General features: G+C 40.2%; 1 protein-coding gene across 11 annotated transcripts in view; it reads right to left on the minus strand.

Moving 5' to 3' along the window:
- Positions 1 to 18,647, minus strand: part of NEB (nebulin) — a 199,472-nt gene that overhangs the window by 34,472 nt on the left and 146,353 nt on the right. For 6 of the 11 annotated variants that reach the window (XM_054562776.1, XM_054562773.1, XM_054562770.1 and 3 more), the window contains exons 120-137: positions 17,959 to 18,063; positions 17,221 to 17,325; positions 16,740 to 16,844; positions 14,587 to 14,691; positions 14,344 to 14,448; positions 13,596 to 13,700; positions 12,447 to 12,551; positions 11,019 to 11,123; positions 8,609 to 8,713; positions 8,142 to 8,249; positions 5,924 to 6,028; positions 3,908 to 4,012; positions 3,380 to 3,484; positions 2,607 to 2,711; positions 2,408 to 2,518; positions 1,616 to 1,726; positions 1,277 to 1,378; positions 1,064 to 1,168 (exon numbers count right to left, since the gene is read on the minus strand). In XM_054562776.1, coding sequence (XP_054418751.1) covers positions 1,064 to 1,168; positions 1,277 to 1,378; positions 1,616 to 1,726; positions 2,408 to 2,518; positions 2,607 to 2,711; positions 3,380 to 3,484; positions 3,908 to 4,012; positions 5,924 to 6,028; positions 8,142 to 8,249; positions 8,609 to 8,713; positions 11,019 to 11,123; positions 12,447 to 12,551; positions 13,596 to 13,700; positions 14,344 to 14,448; positions 14,587 to 14,691; positions 16,740 to 16,844; positions 17,221 to 17,325; positions 17,959 to 18,063 — 1,902 coding nt within the window. Of the gene's footprint in view, positions 1 to 1,063; positions 1,169 to 1,276; positions 1,379 to 1,615; positions 1,727 to 2,407; positions 2,519 to 2,606; positions 2,712 to 3,379; positions 3,485 to 3,907; positions 4,013 to 5,923; positions 6,029 to 8,141; positions 8,250 to 8,608; positions 8,714 to 10,288; positions 10,394 to 11,018; positions 11,124 to 12,446; positions 12,552 to 13,595; positions 13,701 to 14,343; positions 14,449 to 14,586; positions 14,692 to 16,739; positions 16,845 to 17,220; positions 17,326 to 17,958; positions 18,064 to 18,647 lie in introns of all 11 variants that reach the window. The other 5 variants (XM_054562772.1, XM_054562777.1, XM_054562775.1 and 2 more) reach the window with 2 other exon arrangements.

The following is an 18,647-nucleotide window of genomic DNA, read 5'->3' on the forward strand; positions in this document are numbered from 1 at the left end:
ATTTCATGTCTTGGTCTCAAATGCTTATGAAATTCCATCAATTTATAATAAAAACATTGCATAAGAGTTTTAAATTCAAAAACTTTTAAAAGTCGTATTTGCTTGTCATCAGCCATCTGAACATTTTGTCTCTTCATAATTATGACTTGTTTTGTCACCTGATATTATTAGTTTATATCTTCCCAAAGATTGGGATCCCATGTGTGTTATGGCTGAAAGTCATACATATTTAACAACCAAATGTATCCCAAAGCTATTTCTTTAAACAAATACTTGAGAGAACAGACAATGAAAGAGAAGGTTAGACCTGTAGATTGGAGAAGAAGTAAGATATGCTTGAGCTCAAATCCTGCAGGGCCAAAAACTTGCTCTCTGAAGGAGCCAGTGGTGGCTCATGGGGTCCCAGAGCTGAAGTTCTAAAGTCCTCAGGGGTATTCTAGCTCATTGATGTAGCAAGGGAAATTAGGTAATGTGGCAATCAGGTTTGGGCAACACATTTCTGAGCCCATCTTCTTAGTAATATGAAATCTGCTAGAATGAAGCATTTCCCCTTACTTATCATCCCAACTGTACTTACTTATCCATGGATGTATAGTCTGAGGCTATCTACTCATCCCTAGTTCCTCGCCCAGGCATATATGTATGTATGTTCAGTGAAAGAATAAAGATTACTGCATCTGGTTGGATTCTAGAAGTTAGAATTTCATGACTCTTGCATGTCAATAAGATCCCACAGGTGAGTTAAGTAGAAATCAAGCCCTTGGGATATAATTCTTAATTCCTGAAGAGAGGTTCCAAAAGGAGCTCACAAGCTGATGTTCTTGACACATACCCATAAATGAAAAAGCGAAGAAAAACAAAGGCCTAGAGAGGTTAGCCAGAAACAAGAAAGATAGTCCATAGCACACTTTTTCTGGTCCAATGTGTCAAAGCTTTGCAGTGCTATCAAAGACCCAGCATCAATTTAGTCATTAATATTGCACTCTCCTGCTGGGAATCACTTCTGCCTGCAAGGTTTTTATATCCCCTCACGTTAGAGCTGCCCCTTGTCCATCTGTGTTACCTGGCTGCTCAGCTTGGCTGCCTTCTTGGCCATTTCAATGTCTGGGCGGCCAAGCATGCTTAACCCATGGCTGCCCTCCTTCCGGTGCTTGGCTCTGTACTCCACCTGGATCAAAGAAAATGAAACTGGGCAACACATTCTGGGTGGTGGGCGCCGTGCACTGCTGTTGGCAGTGACCACTGGGGGCGAGGTGTGTTTTAATTACGTCTTTACCTCGCTGGCCTGTTTGGCTGCCTGTGTGGCCTTCTTGATGTCTGGCCGATCGGCCACTGTGGTATAATGCAGGTTTTCTTTGGCATCTTTTCTGTAAGCGACCTTTATATGGCAAAAAAATAAATAAATAAATAAAATAATAAAAGTTTACTCCTTTGAGAGATATCCTATCCTTTCAAAGCCCTCCCTGAGTACATCTTTTCATTAAAACCAACTAATCCCACCACCATATTTATTAAACTAGAAGATACAGAAATTAGGGTGACTGGAACCAACATGCACCAATTTGTAATCCATGGGCTCAATGGGCCCCCAAGGGAGTCGAGAGGAGGGACTTACATCACTCTGCTTCTTGGCCACTTCCATGGCATGTTTCACGTCTGGGGGCTCCAGCATGATGGAGTAGTTGGATTTCCCTCTCTCCTTGACAAACTTCTTTTTGTAATTTGTCTAAAAATACCCAGAATTACATATGTGAGCAGAGGAAGCCAGGAACAGAATTGATTTCCCTGAAGAACTTTGAGAAGATCTCCAGGAACAACCAGGGCTCCCCATTATGGATCAGCCTGGAACTTGGGTCTCTGATCCATATTCTAGTTCTTCCCCATCATTTCTGTCCTGTAACCCAATACTTGAACCACACACCAATCTTTGGAGAAATGACTACAAGGAACTTAAGCTCTTCAACTCACCATTTCTACCTTTTAGAAATATACGGAACTATATAGGGCTCATAAAATATGATGCCATGATTATTAAAGTAGTGGGCAGAGATTATCGAGATACAAAGAAGTGATGTTACTTAATTGCTTAGCAGTTTAGTGGTAGGAGAGGGCAGTCTTTATCAGCAGTCTTTTCTCCCCTTTATTAACACTAGGTTAACAACATCTTACATTGCTGGACGGCACGTCCTGTGGCAATACCCACATCTGCCATAGTTGCCATATTGGAAACCTAATAAATAATGAGTTGTCCTTTAAATCGGATTTCAAAATTCACAGACAGGTATTGATGACAAGAGCAAAGTGACATAAAGCAAAGTGTGAGCAAAATGGCAGCTTTCATTCTTTTGCTGGTTTCTAAGGTAAAGTAGCATTGCTGCTGCCCAAAGTCCTGGGGCTGGTCACTTACGTCACTGACGTGCTTGGTCACCTCCTTGACGCGAATAGTGTTTGGGGTCTCCGGCAGTGTTGTGTATGAGCCCTGGGCCAAGTGCTTCTTCACGTAGTCCTTATACTTGTTCTGAGGGAACCCACAGGAAGCTTGTTAGAGTGTCTGGCTGGGCATTAGCCCAAGATGAAGGCAGAGCATAGGGCAGCTGGAGGGTTACCTCGGACACCAGGCCGCTGACAGTCTTTGCCAGGAGGATCTGAGGAGTGTCAGGCACAGCATGGCAGCTTCCTCTTTCCTTGACATGTTTCTCTTTGTATTTCAGCTGCAGGGGTGAAAAAAGCATAGCTTTAGCTCCTCTGGGTCTCCTGCATATTTTTATTAGGTTCCCAAGTCACTAGGTAGAGCTGGGAGACCAGCATTGGTGACACAGTAGGAACATAAAACTCAACAGCAGATTTGGTGTTTGGAAATCTTGGGAAATATGCAGGAGTAATTTTCTTTGTCTCTTGCAAGTTGAGACTTTACTAACAATCAGAATGGGTCTCGTGATGAATCTTTATACATATAGCCTAGTTCAAAGCACTTTCAAATATATCATTTGACCCCGCCACCCCCCAAAAGCCCGGGAGGCATTATTACTCCTCTTTTCCAGACAAGGAAACTGCAACATAGGAAGAATAGGATCTTGCAAACATGAATCAGATTCCTTTTAGATCAGCCGTGCCTTTAGATTCCCAGCTCTTGCTGTGTGAGTTATCTTGTGGTTCAAGAGCGGTCAAGAATGGTCACCTGGACTGAAGAGCTTCCCCCCGTTGCTGCCCTCCTCTGCCATGTCATTGGTGTTCACTGGGGGCAGGGTCATATTTCAGGACCCACACCTGAGCTTCCACAGCAGCAGCCCTCGGTCCTTTCCTGGGTGTCCCTGGGGACTGTGCTGCAGAAGACGGCTCTGAGTGAGGTCAGGTATCATAGAAGAGACTGGGTACTTACATCACTTTCTATTAAGGAATTCCTGAGGGCCAGCACCATGTCTTTATCATCAGTGACAGAAAGCTTGCAACCCTTGAGGAACTCTCGGTCCAGCTTATATTCATACTGTCACAGAAGAAAAGCAGAGGAAGATGGGAAAGGGGGACAGGCACAGGAGAGAGCCAGGATTTGATTAAACCCCTAAGGAGTCCTCCTCTTAAAGAGGGCCGGCTGCCCAAATGGGACAGGGGCTTCCCCTCCCCTCACTTGGTGCTGAACTCTCTTCCAACCCTGGGGCCCGGACCAAGCCCCCCAGCCTGCTTGCTGCAAGCCCCACCCCAGCCTCGCGCAGAACTCTGAACCACCTGCATCTGGGCCCAGCCGCAGGAGACCAGGCTCCATGGGCAGGTCTGCCACCCGAGCTTGCCTTTCACTCCTCACAACCCTCCTGTCCTTCTTGGATCTCAAATGAGTTAGGTTGAAACCCCTCACTGCGGTTATTATAAATAATTATTCATTTTCTGCTCAGGCATGTCTTTCCTATCTCACATCGCTTTGCTGCAGGGATGATTTGGCGGCCTGGATGAAGTCGGGTCGCTCAGGGGTCCATCTCCAGTGGGCCTTGTTGGCTTCATACAGCTTCTTGTAGTCCAGCTGTTTTTAACAAGAGGAAAACAAGTCACGTCAGTCAGTGGGCTGAAATCCTAACCACACACATGGCTCAGAGGGACTCATCTCTATGTAAGAGAAAGCCCCAATTAAAATTTCTCTACAAATTATGCAGCTAGTCAGCCACTCAAGAGGTCATCTTGTGGGAGGGACCCTTTAGTCCCAAAACAGAGGGTAACATTTTTAAAGGCCTCATGGTGAAATGATTCTACAATCTTTCTCACTCTGCCAGTGTAGCTTAATCATCTTCAGAGTATTTGAGAACTTTTAATTTCTAACTACATTCTGGCTTAATTTAAAAAATATTAAACCTATATAGTAAATTATTTTGTGTCAGGAGATTTTTTAAGTGCTTTATAACTATTAACTTATTTAATCTTTCTAACAACTGCCTGAAATCGACAGCTGAGGAACTGCCTAGAAGTCTTAAGTAACCTGCCCAACACGAGACAGCTGGTAAAGGTGGAGCTGGGATTCAAACCCAGGGGATCTGGCTTGAGGGTGCTTGTGCACTTGCTAGACTTTCACCTGAGCTGGCTGCCTTGAGCCAAATCTGAGACAATGAAGTGTCTGTAATTTAATCTGATTTTCTTTGGGAAGAGCCGTCTCTGTTGGGCACATTTCTTTACTCATACTTTCTCTCTTTTTTGAGACATAATGTGCATGCATTTATGTATACTACTTGATGACTTATCCCCCATATTATGGTGAAATATTTCAAACATACAAGAGATAGGATCTGATAGAGAATACCCACCACCTGCATTCTATAATTTTTTTTTATGAAGTCCTCACCTGAGAATATTTTAACTGTTTATTTGTTTGAGAGAGAGAGGAAGAGAAAAACAACAATGTGAGAGAGAAACATTGATTGGTTGCTGCCCATATGTACCCTGATTGGGGATCTAACCTGCAACCTGGGTATGTGCCCTGACCAGGGATCGAACCTGCGACCTTTTGGTGCATGGGACGATGCTCTAACCAGCTGAGCCTTCCAGCCAGGGCTACAGTGTACATTTTACTGCATTTGCCTTTTCTCACATCCATCTTGCTACCTATCCCTCAATCTGTACTCAGGACACCTATAAGTTACCTGCCAGTCCCTACAGGCGTTTCAATTTGCTGGCCCAAATAAACATATTCTCTCTGGCACTAGTGAGCACTAGTTAGGTTATAATGGTTTCATTATATAACCATTTTAATATATATATATATATATATAAATGAAATATAATGAATATAAATTTCATTTATATATATATAAATGGTTATACAATGAAAATCTAGTTAGGTTATAATGGTTTCATTATATAACCATTCACATATATATATGTGTGTGTGTGTATATATATATTTTTATATATATATATGAAAGCTAATACTCACCTCAATGCACAGAAAAGGTCTTATGGTTGAGGCTTTAAGATGCCCCACCACAAAGAACTGAGTCAGTGCAGGGCGACCTGAGCAGTAGGAAGATCTAGACCAATTCTGATAGCACCAAGTAAAAAAAAATTTTTTTTTTCCATTGAAGCAGGCTTTCAGGTTTGGGGCAGGAGGGGAATGTGGAGGGTAGAGGGAATGAAAGATGCCAAAGACAATGTTCAAAATGCAACTTTCATTTTGAAGTCAGTCTCCTATTTCTCAGCCGCTTAGCATGAAGGCTGAGTGGGTGTAGTAGTGTCTGTGGCATGGGCTGGCCACCCTTGCTCTTCCCTATTGTCCTTCATGAAAACCAAAGGCAGCATGTAGATTTCAGCATCATTGCATTTGTTCCTGGGGCCTAACTCTTGATCTGGACTCAGAGCTCAGTCACCAGAAAAGACATAAAAAAGATCATGTGTCCTGCAGAGCTGATCAATCCCCGTTAGGCTTAGGGAAGTTTCTGGAACTTACATTGGTGTTGACTTTGTAGGCGTCCTTAGCTGCTTTGATGTGAACAGCGTCTGGTTTAATGGTGCAATTGGACTTATTTCTTTGGTAAACTTCTTTGTATTTCAGCTGTGGGAGGAAACACAATGACAAGGTTAACTTTTTATAGCAACCTACTGAGCATTATGTTTTTCTTTAAGAGAGGGCATTAAAACCATGACTATAGTACACAATGCTCCTTAAGACGAAATAAACCTATGTCTATAAAGGAGGCAGCAATGCAGACATTACTTTCTTGTCTCAGATCTTAAAACCAACTCCCAGAACACATTGGGTATGTTCACTAGTGTTACTACAGCATTTCTGTCCCCCGAGGTTGTGCTGAAAGAGCCAGCCGCACAGTTACCCTGGAATGTTTTTCCTTTTCCAAATCAGAACATTCTAAGTTCAGAACATTTTGAAAACTGCTGATGGAAGAGAAGCTTTTCCCATCCAGATGGAATGAATCTTGTCCTCTTTATGGTCCCTGGCAGTTCTAGCTGTTTCCACCTCATGTTGTAATTATTTGTTTACGTCTGTTCTTTCCACTAAGCTGAACCCCTCCAGGGCAAAGATTGCATGCCCTAGGCCTAGTGTCAGGCACAGAGAGACTCAATAAACACTTGATGAATGAATGATGAGCTGATGGATGGATGCAGTCATTGCTGTCATCACTGGAGAGCCACAGCTAGCAAGTCTGAGCACATGTGGGTTTGGATGGGAGCGAGAGTGTCGGCGAAGATTTAGCCTCTGACAGCTCAAGAGGTAGTTTCCTCATTCTGGGCCTGGAAGTTCTAGCTTCCCTCAATTTTGCTCCTTTTAAATTTCAGGGCTCTGGAGCTTCATCTGGGTTTTCTCACTAATGGTTGCTGAAGGATCCCAAGTTTTGAGGTGGTTAAATCTGAAGGGAAACTGTTCTAAGGAAGCCCAGTAGTATTACTAAATTGGAGTGATTATAGTTTTCTGCACTTCCCCATATACATGCTAAATCAATATCTGTAGGGGAAAGCTCTGGAAATCCATTATTTTTCATCAATATCTCAGGTTATTGTTATAATCAGAAAATGTGGGAGAATGGATACAGAAGTGTTTCATTTTCTACAGTGAAAGGGGTGGGCTGCTCCACGGAAAAGATCTGCCCAATAGACGTTTATGAGTACCCGATGTTCACATTTGAAATGCCGAAACTTAAAATGAAAATAATGAAAAATATTTTTTAAATGTTTTATACATTTCTGCCTTTGTAAATGATGCACTGAATGTATTGAACGTTTTTTTCATGGCAACTCCAGGTCGACACATTTATTCATCTATCAGAGAATTCCTGAATACTGGCCATAGTCAATGCGATGCTTTGGGGTGAGGATGAGTTTACTCCACAGTGCCTTTAATACTCTCTTGGCTGCCCATGCAGCCATGAGTTCTTTAATTTTTAAAAAAATAAACAGTGATGATAATTTGCAACCATAGAATCTAGCTATATATCTGAAAATTTATGAATATAATTTCTCCTCAAACTCAGGGTATTAGAATTTAATGCCACCTTGTTCTTCTTGTTTATCTTGTTCCTCTTTATCTTGTTTACTCCAGATAAAGCTTTAGAGTATTAATAGCATTTATGGAAGATCACATTTCTCAAAATAGTCTCTACAATATACCCCCTCCATGCTTTTCTACAATGTGACCTTGTCATTTGTTCATCCAGGGGTGGCATTTATCTCTTCACCCATTGAATCTGCGTGTCCGCTGTGCCCCGTCACATATAGCAAAAGTGACTTGTGTCAGTTCTAGGAGTTGCCCTGAGCTGGTCTGGAAGCTTCCATTCCAGCCCTTGGAACCTATCCACTGTGCTGTGAGATGTCCAAATCACATGGAAGAACCACATGGGGGGGGAGGTTCCTGTCTATACAACAGCCAAGCTCCCAGCCCAGAGCCATCATCAACTGCTAGCCATGGGAATGAGCCATTGTGAGGGCCTGGCCCACCCGAGCCTCCGCTGTTGGCCAACAGCATGTGGAACAGGACATCCACTCGGCTTTGCCCAGTCAGCTCACAGAGTCATGAGCAAAAAAAGAGATTATTGTTTTAAGCTACTAAGTTTTAGGGATATTGTCACACAGAAATAGATAACTAGACCAGGGATTGTTATATCACATTAGAGAGGGCAAGATGAGAGGACCTGCAGAGCCATTCTGGCACTTACATCACTGACTTCATCTTTGACCTTCCGGACATGCAGCAGCATGGGCGTGTCATGGATTGTGGTGTAGCCTCTAGGCTTGGCCTTGTTGTATTCTAATTTATAAAGTATCTAAAGGAGACGAAAACACAGAAAAAGAAATGTTATATATCTCAATTTATAATGTAATGTAATATAAAATTATAAATGCAAAAAGTTTTCTTGGGTTTATATAAAGGAGAGAAAATTCTGTAAATTCAACAGGTGCTCTCATGCTTTTCGCTAAGACTCCAGTGCCTCTAAAATGGGGTGTCTGCTAATTCAGTTTTTTATTGTAAAAAGAAGTCCTGAGCACAGCAGGGCATTTAGCACCCCTGCCTCACTCCCACCAGCAGTAGAGTCTTTCAGACATTGTGACAATAAAAAATGTGCCTCCACATTTGCAAATGCCCCCTAAGTTTGAGAATCCATTCAATGTTTCTTGTACTTACATCACTGATTTGTTTGTTGACTTTTGTAGTGCGCAGGTGTTCTGGGGTGTCCACAACTGAGGTAAATTTGTCCTTATATTTTTCATACTTTTCTTTGTACTTGATCTAAATTGTGGAAGAGAGCAAATTAACTCTAAGAAGTAGAAGCCAGGGCTTTGAAGAATATAATTTTCCTCTGGAGAGAATCCCACAGCAAACAGTAGGATTTTTTTTTGTCCAAGCAACAGATGTGGGGGAGTGGGGTCATCATGCTTTCTCTTTAAATCCTAATTGAAAATGTTTACTATGCACCTGTATTTGATAGCAATCACGTAATGGAGCAAATGATAATAATAGTAAATAATAATTTCTATGTATTTTATACATGTGAAAAGTGAGGACCAAAAGGGCTAAGAGACCAAGCTCAGGGCACACAGAGAGTGAATCTCAGAGCCAGGACCAGGCCCTTGTTCTCTGGGCTCTGATAAGTAATGATTCACTCACAATGCAAGGTGGGGCAAAGGCATGCTTACTGCTGTTCATATGGAAAATAATACAATAATTAATGAATAATAAGACAAGAATAAACCCTGTGTTTTGTGTACTTGACAACTGTAAACCTACTTTTGCCAAACTCTGTATGTTGCATTGACTATGTATGACCTCTTATGGTATGTTTCCATATCAAAGGTAAAATAGATGTAAAATAAAAAATGAGTATATACAGTTTAATGTATTTAACATTAAAAAAAAGACATTCATTTTTGTAATTTCTAAGTCATGATTATTTTTTCATGCACATAAGCTGTTTCAAGCAGTGCAGATACGGAGAGCGCAACAAAACTTCATGCACACTTAATGATCCTATCATGACAAAGGAAAAGCAGCAGGCAAATCGGATCTTCCTAGGGAGACTTCATCCCCTTTGCTTCGTAGGTTAATTTCATGTCAAACTAAAGTGATAACACAAGTTCCTAATACAAAAGACTGATTAAAAACTTTTTTTGTATGGAAACAATGGCATTTTATTAACATTGTATCTGGTAGTTAGACAATTGTCACCATTTTCTGCTGCTTCGAATTTACCTTTCAGCATATGATGGAAAGGTGGTGCTGTGTACTTCTTTTGACCTTGTAGGAAGGTAATGTCATCAGCAACATTGTTAACAAGTGTATGAGAGGACAGGTATGCAGGGAATAACCTAGCAAAGTCAGCATCCGTTTCAAGAGGGGCAGTGAATATGTACAATATTCAAAGAGCTTCACTGTAATCCTCATCTATCCTGTATGGTACACTTGTAGTGATCATTGAACAATGGCCAAATCAGATGAAAACATTAAGTATTCAGATCTCTTAAATGCTGTTGAATCTACTTAATATCCTCAATCTCTAAGGAATCTCTTTGGTGGGTAAATACTGAAAAATATAAATAAATGTTATACCGATTTGGAAATAAAATGTGAAAAGTCTCAGTTAATCTTACTGGGGGATCCAGAAGTGTCATATCATGTGCAGATGATGGCTGCCGCATCATGACAGTTGGCCACACCCACAGTTCATTTACAAAGAATGAATATTTATGTAGCTTTATTATGTGAAACCAGCTTGGGCAGGGGCCAGGGGAAGGAAATCAAGGAAAGCATAAAGATGGATGCCCCCAAGGCTTTTAAATCTCTTCTTCACATCACATCCGAAATTACCTGGCTCCAAAGGTATGTGTTGTAGAGGGCAGTCAACATATCTGGACGTAGAAGTTCATTACATCCTCGTTTCAGAAGCATCTTGGCACTAGATTTATATTTTCTCTGTTCATGCAAAGAGCAGTGAAGCACAAAAGAGACTTAAGAACGTGGCTCTATATCCCAGTCACCTCTGAGTGAAGAGATGTAGGCAGACACACTTTATGTACTCACATATACGGGTGGGTGAAGACACCGAATACATTACAGTGTCAAGCAGAATGACTGCAATACTTGCAGCTGACCATCCCTCATCCTTGTGAATGGGGAATGGCATAGCTAGTGCCACCAAAATTGCCTCATAGGAAAAAAGACATCACCAGAGTAGAAAGATATGGTAGGGAGTTTTGTCTTCTTTCCTTCTGTTAATTTGCTGCTTTGTTTTTGCTTTTGCAATTAAATTTGAAATTTACAATCGCAGGTTAGAAACAGGCCTTCCAGAAAAATAAAGTGTGGAAAGAGCCATATTTTCTTTTCGCCTTCACCACAGCACATGTGAGGACACAGAGCATGGACTGGCACACTCAAATAGCTTGTGGGCTCTTTGGGTGGCTGGACAGATACTTTGAAACAGAACATCCCAATATCATAGGCAGAACCTATGACATCCTTGCGGCAGACAGAACAACATCTCACAAGAATCCTGGAGCACAATCCTGCCTGGGCTGTCCAACCAGCCCCATCACAGTACCTGACTGATCTGGTCGCCTGCGATCTTAGCCAGCAGATGTCTAGGCTCATCGACTACCAGGTGGTATTTATCTTTCCGCTTCTCATAATCAGCTCTGTATTTTTTCTGCTCAGACATCAGATCAAATTATAGCAAGAGTACAACTTCAAGACTACACAGAAATGTCTCAAGGTAAATACTCCAGAGAGCTAGAAATATGTCATTTTGGGAGGTGGGCTCCCAAAACATCCGGGGTAATAAACACAGGGAGCCAAAGAGAGTCGAGTGAAGGAGGATAGCCTGGAGAAGGCTGCGGCTTCTGGTAGATCTGATTTATGACACAAAATTGGAGTACATTGTGCCTAAACATGTTCCATCTCTACGTATGATGCCATTAGCAATGTTAGGATTTATGGCACCTTATTTGTATTTAAAATAAGGCACTGATAATCTACAGGTTTACTATCTAAGGCTGTGAGAATCAAAAAGAATATTCATGAAAAATTCTAATACTTTTCTAATGCTAGTTAATGTATTTGATTATAAAAGACACCTGGAAATCCTCTGTGAATGTGAAAAACAGAAACAAAATACATTAAGACCATATTCTAAGAAGGTATTAGCAGTAATTATTCAGAGTTGTCCCACCTGGAAATCTACAGAAAATGAACAAAATCAAGTTCAAAAACAACAAAAATGTCATACATTTAAATAAATATACCATTGGCTGCATTCCCATTTTCAAACACATTTTACTAATTTTCTGACAAAGTTTTTGAATTTATTTAAATCTATGGGAAATCCAAAGATAAGAAATTAAACATAAAACCATCCAAACATAAGTAAATTCATAGCTTGTTTATTTCAGTCATTTTAAGCTAAATTTAACTTAAATTATTACAAACAGAGTTCTAGGAAAGACTGAGTATAATATAAAGGAATAATTTGGGTGCAACTAGATACTTCTCTGCACCAGTACATGAGTAACAATGGCAATACAACTGAATGCTGAATCACAACTATCCTCTTAAGGGTGGTCTTTCCAACCACTGCTATTTCTGTGCCCTAGTAAGGGATACTAAATTAACCTTGGACTTCTGTGTCTCCCAACTCTACACGGTATCATGGGTAAGGGAGTTCGGCTGATAGCCAACGAAATCCTTTACCTCCTTGCCCACCTCACCAGAGGGCTGTGCTGCCCTACGCAAGTGCCAACAGAGGTGGTGATGGCTGTGGGGTCCTCACGCCTCTGCACAGTCCCTTCATTTGTTCTTATGCTTTTGGCAGAGCCCCTGAGATGGTGACTTTGTAAGGGTCTTTCAAAATCTTTATCTTGAATTAACACTTAGGATGAGTTTCCTGTAATTTTATTTATTGGGCTATAATCAATGAACTCTATAGACTTCTTAAGGGAACTAAATAGGCTTAATTGGGTCAGGTAATACATACCTCATTCACCAATTGAGTTGCGTACTTGAAATGCCTATTGATTGGACAGTCAGCTTCATACTTGAAATCTGACTTCGTCCTTTCAAATACTTCTTTATACTTATACTAGAGAAAACAGAATGTGGTTATTTGATTAAAGCTATGATTATCTTAAGAATGAGACATGCTATTTATCCTATACAATTGTGATAATTCATTTATAGAATTAGTAAGTAATTACTGAATGCTTACTCTGTCCCCCAAGGCAATGAAGGGCATATACACCTGGATCTCTTGGAAAGTCACCCCAAAATATATATTTTTATTGAATGGATGACAGACAGATCTGTTTTCCAAATTAGGCAAAAATCCAAATCATTTCCTTCTGTGTTTCTACATATTATAATGATTATTATTTTACTTTGAAGGTATTACCATATATAGTTGAAGACAGGCATCAGTCCATTAATTTGAGATAGTTTTCCAGTAATTACTCAGATAACTATAATATTTTAGGGCCATGGTGGGCTAACATTTAGATTACCACCTATTTTTAAATGGCTCCGTGACCTAAGAATGTTTTTTTAAACAGTTTTAAGGGTTGTAAATAACAAATATATTACAGAATGAATATGGCCCACAAATTCTAAAATATTAGCTATCTGGCACTTCTAAGTTTCCTGACTCCTCTTTTAGAACTCAGAGGAAGTTAGTCCAATGACTTTATTTTGGAAATCGGAAAATGAAGCCATAAAAACAAAGTTATTTGCCTCAAGTTACACATCAGGTTTATGGGTGAAAATAATGCCACTTTATATTTGCTACCATGTCAACTTTAATAGGGTGAATCACTCAGAGACATATTAATCAAGAGGGAATTCTGTAAGAGACATGAGGAGTTGTACTGAAAAGACCATTTATCATATTCAAACAAATTATATAAATAAATGATGACTATAGTCAATGAGGTCAGTACTACAAACAGTTTGAGACATGCCATTTTGGCAGAGCTCATCAGATGGTGAACAATTCAGTATGTACTCCAACTACAGGGTCTAGACAGAAGGATAGGGGTGGAAACATGAAAAAGCTGTATCTTCAGTGCTAATTCTCTCTGTGGGCACTGAAATATGTTAAGCGGATGTGGCCATTATCCCTGAGTAGTTATACCTTGCTGTAGAGAGTCTTGTTCTTTTCAGCCAGTGTGAAGTCAGGGGTATCAAAGGCATAGCAACCAATGCCTTTAAGCCAGGTCAAATCTTCTTTGTATTTCACCTGGAACAAGAACATCATCAAAGAGTTTTAAGAACCTATCTCCAAATAGTAGTAGGTTAGGATCTATATAGGTGGAACAAATAGAAGCTCTAACCACTGAGGCATATAGCATAATAAAGTATTAAAACAATCATTTAAGAGAAGTTTCCAGTAATACCTTTTTCTGCTCATTTTGTAGTGCACTGTTACATTATATATGGAAATTTTTATTTTTTAATACTAATTAAAGAATTCAAATTTAATAGGCTAACTTTCCTAGAGAGTATATCAGTAACTTGGCAGCTGCATTTTCACATAGGAGCTGAAATTCCTTTCTCAGTGAGCATTGTTACATGTCTTAATTGCTTCATGAAGTTGTCTCTTCAATTGACCATAAATAGGTTATTGCTTCGATAAAGGCTACCACTTTCAGTCATGTAATATAATACATGTAGAAGAAAAATTAAGTTTGTAAATTTGAATATCTATTTTTTTCTCCCAAGTTAAAGTTCACTCATTTATCAATGAGTTTTATGATTTAAATATCCGTACATAAAAACTAACATTGAGTCAAGTGTTTAATCAGTGTCTATGCAGTGTCTGATTCCCCAAGTGCCATGGGCATATGCATTTATGTGTAAAAACAGAAAATGTGAAGACTCACATCACTGACTGCATCCGTGACCGCCCGGTGGTGGAAATGCTCTGGGCGATCAGGAATGGACCTCCAGATTCCCAGCTGGCTCATGTAGTTCTCCTTGTATTTCACCTGTGGTAAAAACACAAAGGCAAGTATAAAATCTTACCCAAATCTCCAGAGAGTGTTAGGAAAGGGAGGACATTATTAAAAACCAGTGGTGGGTTATTGAGCCCCACACAAGTATTGTAGAATTTTTCAGGGACGTACTTTACTGATGTCGTCTGTGACTCTGCGGTGATAAACAATGTCCAGGGCATCCTTCACAGTGTGGTATTTCCCTTTGGTCTTTTGAAATGTTTCTTTGTAGCGTAGCTGGAAAGAGAAAACACATGTGGATTGTGAAAAACTACTGAGTTAAATAATTGAGGTTTTTTAAGCTTAAGCTCTCTTGAGTCTCCTCTCTTAGATTTTCCCATGAATAAATTTAGAAGAGATTTAAAAACTCACTTCACATCCTCTAAGAGAAAAAGGACATGAGGAGAAACTTAATAAAATCTGAATAAAGTATAGAGTTTAGTTAATAATGTATCAATATTTGTACATTGGTTGTGACAAATATATTATGGTATATAAAGTATTAACAATAAAGGAAACTAGGTGTAGGCTGTAGGGGAACTCTGCACAATTTTCCATAAATCCAAAACTACTTCAATGTAAAAACAGTTTATTTAAATGTAAAACAAACAAAGAGCTCATTTGGGAGGAGAAAAAAAACATAACCTTATTGAGCTCATGACATATTGTTGTACTTGGAAGAAGGAGAAATATTTTTTTTCTAACTCCTGGTATTAAAATGCCTTCTCCATGAAGCAGTCCTGAAATTTCATTTCAGTATAATCTTTACCTTTGTCATATTTCAAGAGACAACAACTCTTAACTTTAACCTCTCATCTACACAAGATGGGTACCTTTCCGAGTAGTCACCTTCAATGAATGTTTTCTTTTTGGGTAGCTGAGCAAACAAATAATAAATTAGGTCTTTTCTTTAACTTTGCTTTTCAGAAGGATAGTCTCATAAGATTGCTTAGCTCTACTTGCGGGGATAACCGTGGTAGAGAGGCTGAACCTTATGCGAGGTGCCACCCTACAAGGTGTAAAGTACATTGGGCCAGTTTAAAGGTTCGAGTCATCAGCACTGGTACTGACCATGGGGCATAATGAGGTCCAGGGGCCAGTTTCACTGTCGCCCGCCCCCAGCAGTGGTGATGCAGAGTGAGCTTGCTTCCAATTAATATTCAACGGTGACCTTCTAGTGGTAAAGATGGGGATGTCACAAGAAGACTAAATATATCTTAGAGGATAGCTTTTGAGGGTAGCATATAATTTTCTCAGTTTATATTTGAAGCAAATTGGCATTGTCTCTTTCCAACTAGCAGACTTTTTTCAGCTCCAAGTAAAATTTTCTGACAAAATTATGGAACTGAAATATTGTTCCAATTTGCTGTACCCTTGCACATTTCTGTTTCGGGATCACCATAATTACTCTAAAATGCCTTGAAATCCTAGAGCGGTGTTGCTAAGGTGAGGGATTATGAAGTTGATTGAGCATTTTTTGTCTGAGTTTAAGTTCTAACATGGCCAGTCCTCCAGGGATTCTGGGTCTGGTAATGGATACAATACATTTGCTGTTGGGCTCTGAGACACAAAACTGGTAAGGACTGGCCATCTACCCAGAGTTGATTAATTTCATGTCTTCATTAACAGATAATCCCATTACTATTAAAAGACAGTGCTGTCCTTGATCATGTGGTATGGGAAATAAAAGTCTGTCCCTCCTGATTCTAACAAACATTTTATTTATATGGTTTAGACAATCAGAAGAAAGGGGACAAACACTTTCTGAGGGGCAACTAAGAGGCCATCTCTATGTGAGGAACGTTATCTTGTTCACTCTAATGTGACTATCACAATTCTTATCTTCATTCCACAGGTAAGGCAACAGAGTCTTGGAAAAATTAGGTAAGGTATGTAGAGTCATAAAGCAGGCAAGTGACAGCATCAGGATTTGAAGCCATGACTGGCTGTCTCCAAGAACATGATTTTATAGGTAAGTAACAATTAGTTGTCAAGAATCCCTAGGAAATGCTACCAAAGAATCACAAGAAAGGGTCATATGTTTCCTAGAAGAGCAATAAGAAAATTAATAGGTTTTTTGCGTTTCTCAGCAGTACTCTTAGCTCCTACTTTGCCTAACTGGTATTGTTTGCACCTGTGTTTTAAGTTTTGGGGCTTTTCCCCTTGGTCGATGCTGTGGGTCAGGACTTTAACCTGTAGATATGACTGTAATATCTTTTGTTTCTTAGGCACCTTAACCTTGCCTGTCCCTGGCACAACAGGAAGAGGAAGGAAGGGATGCATACATCACTGGCGTTCCAGTAAGCTGTCTTGGCTCTGATGAGGACTGGTGTATCTAGAATCGGGGTGTACTTGTCCTTCATCTTCTCATATTGAATCTTGTACTTTTTCTAAGAAATAAAGATAGAAGAGAGGGACAAACTTAAATCCAAGTGTTTCTATCCCTTACAATTCACAACCATGTTACAGATCCACCCCGGGGACACAACGCATTATGCTCATTAGTAGAATGGCTGTGCCTTCTGTCCTTGCTGCTGCTGACATAGTTTATAGACATGAGCTCTCCTGCCAGATGCAGCAGGTGAGGGTTTTTTTTCCCATTACCACTTAGTCCCCTTATGCCCCCTCCCCCTGACAGTCACCACACTATTGACCATGTCCATGAGTCCTCTTTCCTTTTTGCTCAATCCTTTCTCCCTAGGTGAGGGTTTTAATGAAGGATTTTTATCTTCAACCCAGTGTCTTGGTGCCAAATTCCTCACTTACCTCGCTGACCATGTCCTTTACATCTTTAGCATGCTTCAAGGCTGTGGTCTGGTTCCCAGCATGATGGTGGGGTCTCTCTTTGGTGGCAAGTTCAACATATAGATACTAAATAATCAGAATAGAGATCGAATGTTATAGAGATAAAACATTTCTTATTCTGTATTCAGCCTTTATTCAATAGGTGTTTACCTACTGTTTGTTTGTCATATGTGTTTCTGTTCATTTGTTTCTCTCTGTGTCTCACATTTGGAAACACATATTCATACCCCAGTTGACTAATAGTCTTAGTGCTGAGTATAGTTCAATCTAAATCCACATAATAAAGAATACTGATAGAAAAACAAGAGGACTCTGATAGAGCCTTTGATATTTTTTTTTTTCCCATTTTGGCCTGAATGCATGAAATGTACTTTCATTTGTCTGTGGACAATAGATAGGTTCTATAGAATGAATCGAGCAATTTATTTTCATTACCTGGAGTCCACAGATCACTTATCCAATGACAAAAGTTGTACAGAACTTGGAAAGAGAAGACACAGCATTACCCGCTCACGTAAAACAAAACCATGGTGATGATGGCCCAGACAAACACTGTCACTTGAAATTAATGAGCCCACAACTGTGTCAAAGACAACCAAGTGCGAGAGGCTGCCACTGACCAGGAGAAGTCAGGCACCCATAACCATCCTTTGTGATGCCAGCGCGGTGGGTTTTTGAATCTTTGTTTATTAATCTTACCTGACTCTGAAGCTTCTGCCCGTGCTTGGCTCTTAAAAGATCAGGGGTATCAGGAACTGAAGTGAAGATCGACTTCTGCTTTTTGCCCGCAGCTCTGTACACCAGCTGGACATAAAACAGTCATCACCGTCATTTCTGCTTCATCAACGTGTTCTCTGCAGATGCCCTCACTGCACACTTCATGGAAGAAGCAGGGGTCCTCTGCAACGATCTCAGTTTCTTCCCAATAAACTCATATACCTCCCTAGGCTTCCTTTACTTTTTTCCTCCTCGTATCAAAATACATTCTGTGGCCTGCCCAAGATCCAAGCCTCCTGCTGTGATCTTGGTCCCTTCTTACTCGTCCCTTCTAGGACCCTGCTCCAGGAATTATCCTCTTCCCCTCCATACCGTTAACCTTCCAGATCTCCAGCCCTCCCCCTTCATCTGCAAACAGACTCAATTTCCTCCCTTCATTAAACCTTTTCCAGACTCTACCAATGGCCTTGTTCCTCCTCTTCGCAACCAAACAGACTATATGTTTGTTCTTTTCCTCTCTTGTGATTAATTTCTCAAGGTGAAATAGTTTGGCTTCCCCAGAAAGACTCCAGTAAAGTCACTCTCAGTGAGATTACCAAAACTTTACAATTGTCAAGTCCAAGAATGTTTCTCTGTAGCAACTGAAACTGCCAATCAGTTTCATTCCTGAA

This window comes from Pteronotus mesoamericanus, unplaced genomic scaffold (genome assembly GCF_021234165.1).
Source record: "Pteronotus mesoamericanus isolate MK-2021 breed Mesoamerican mustached bat unplaced genomic scaffold, CSHL_Meso_final scaffold_651, whole genome shotgun sequence".
In the NCBI taxonomy this organism is placed as follows: domain Eukaryota; kingdom Metazoa; phylum Chordata; class Mammalia; order Chiroptera; family Mormoopidae; genus Pteronotus; species Pteronotus mesoamericanus.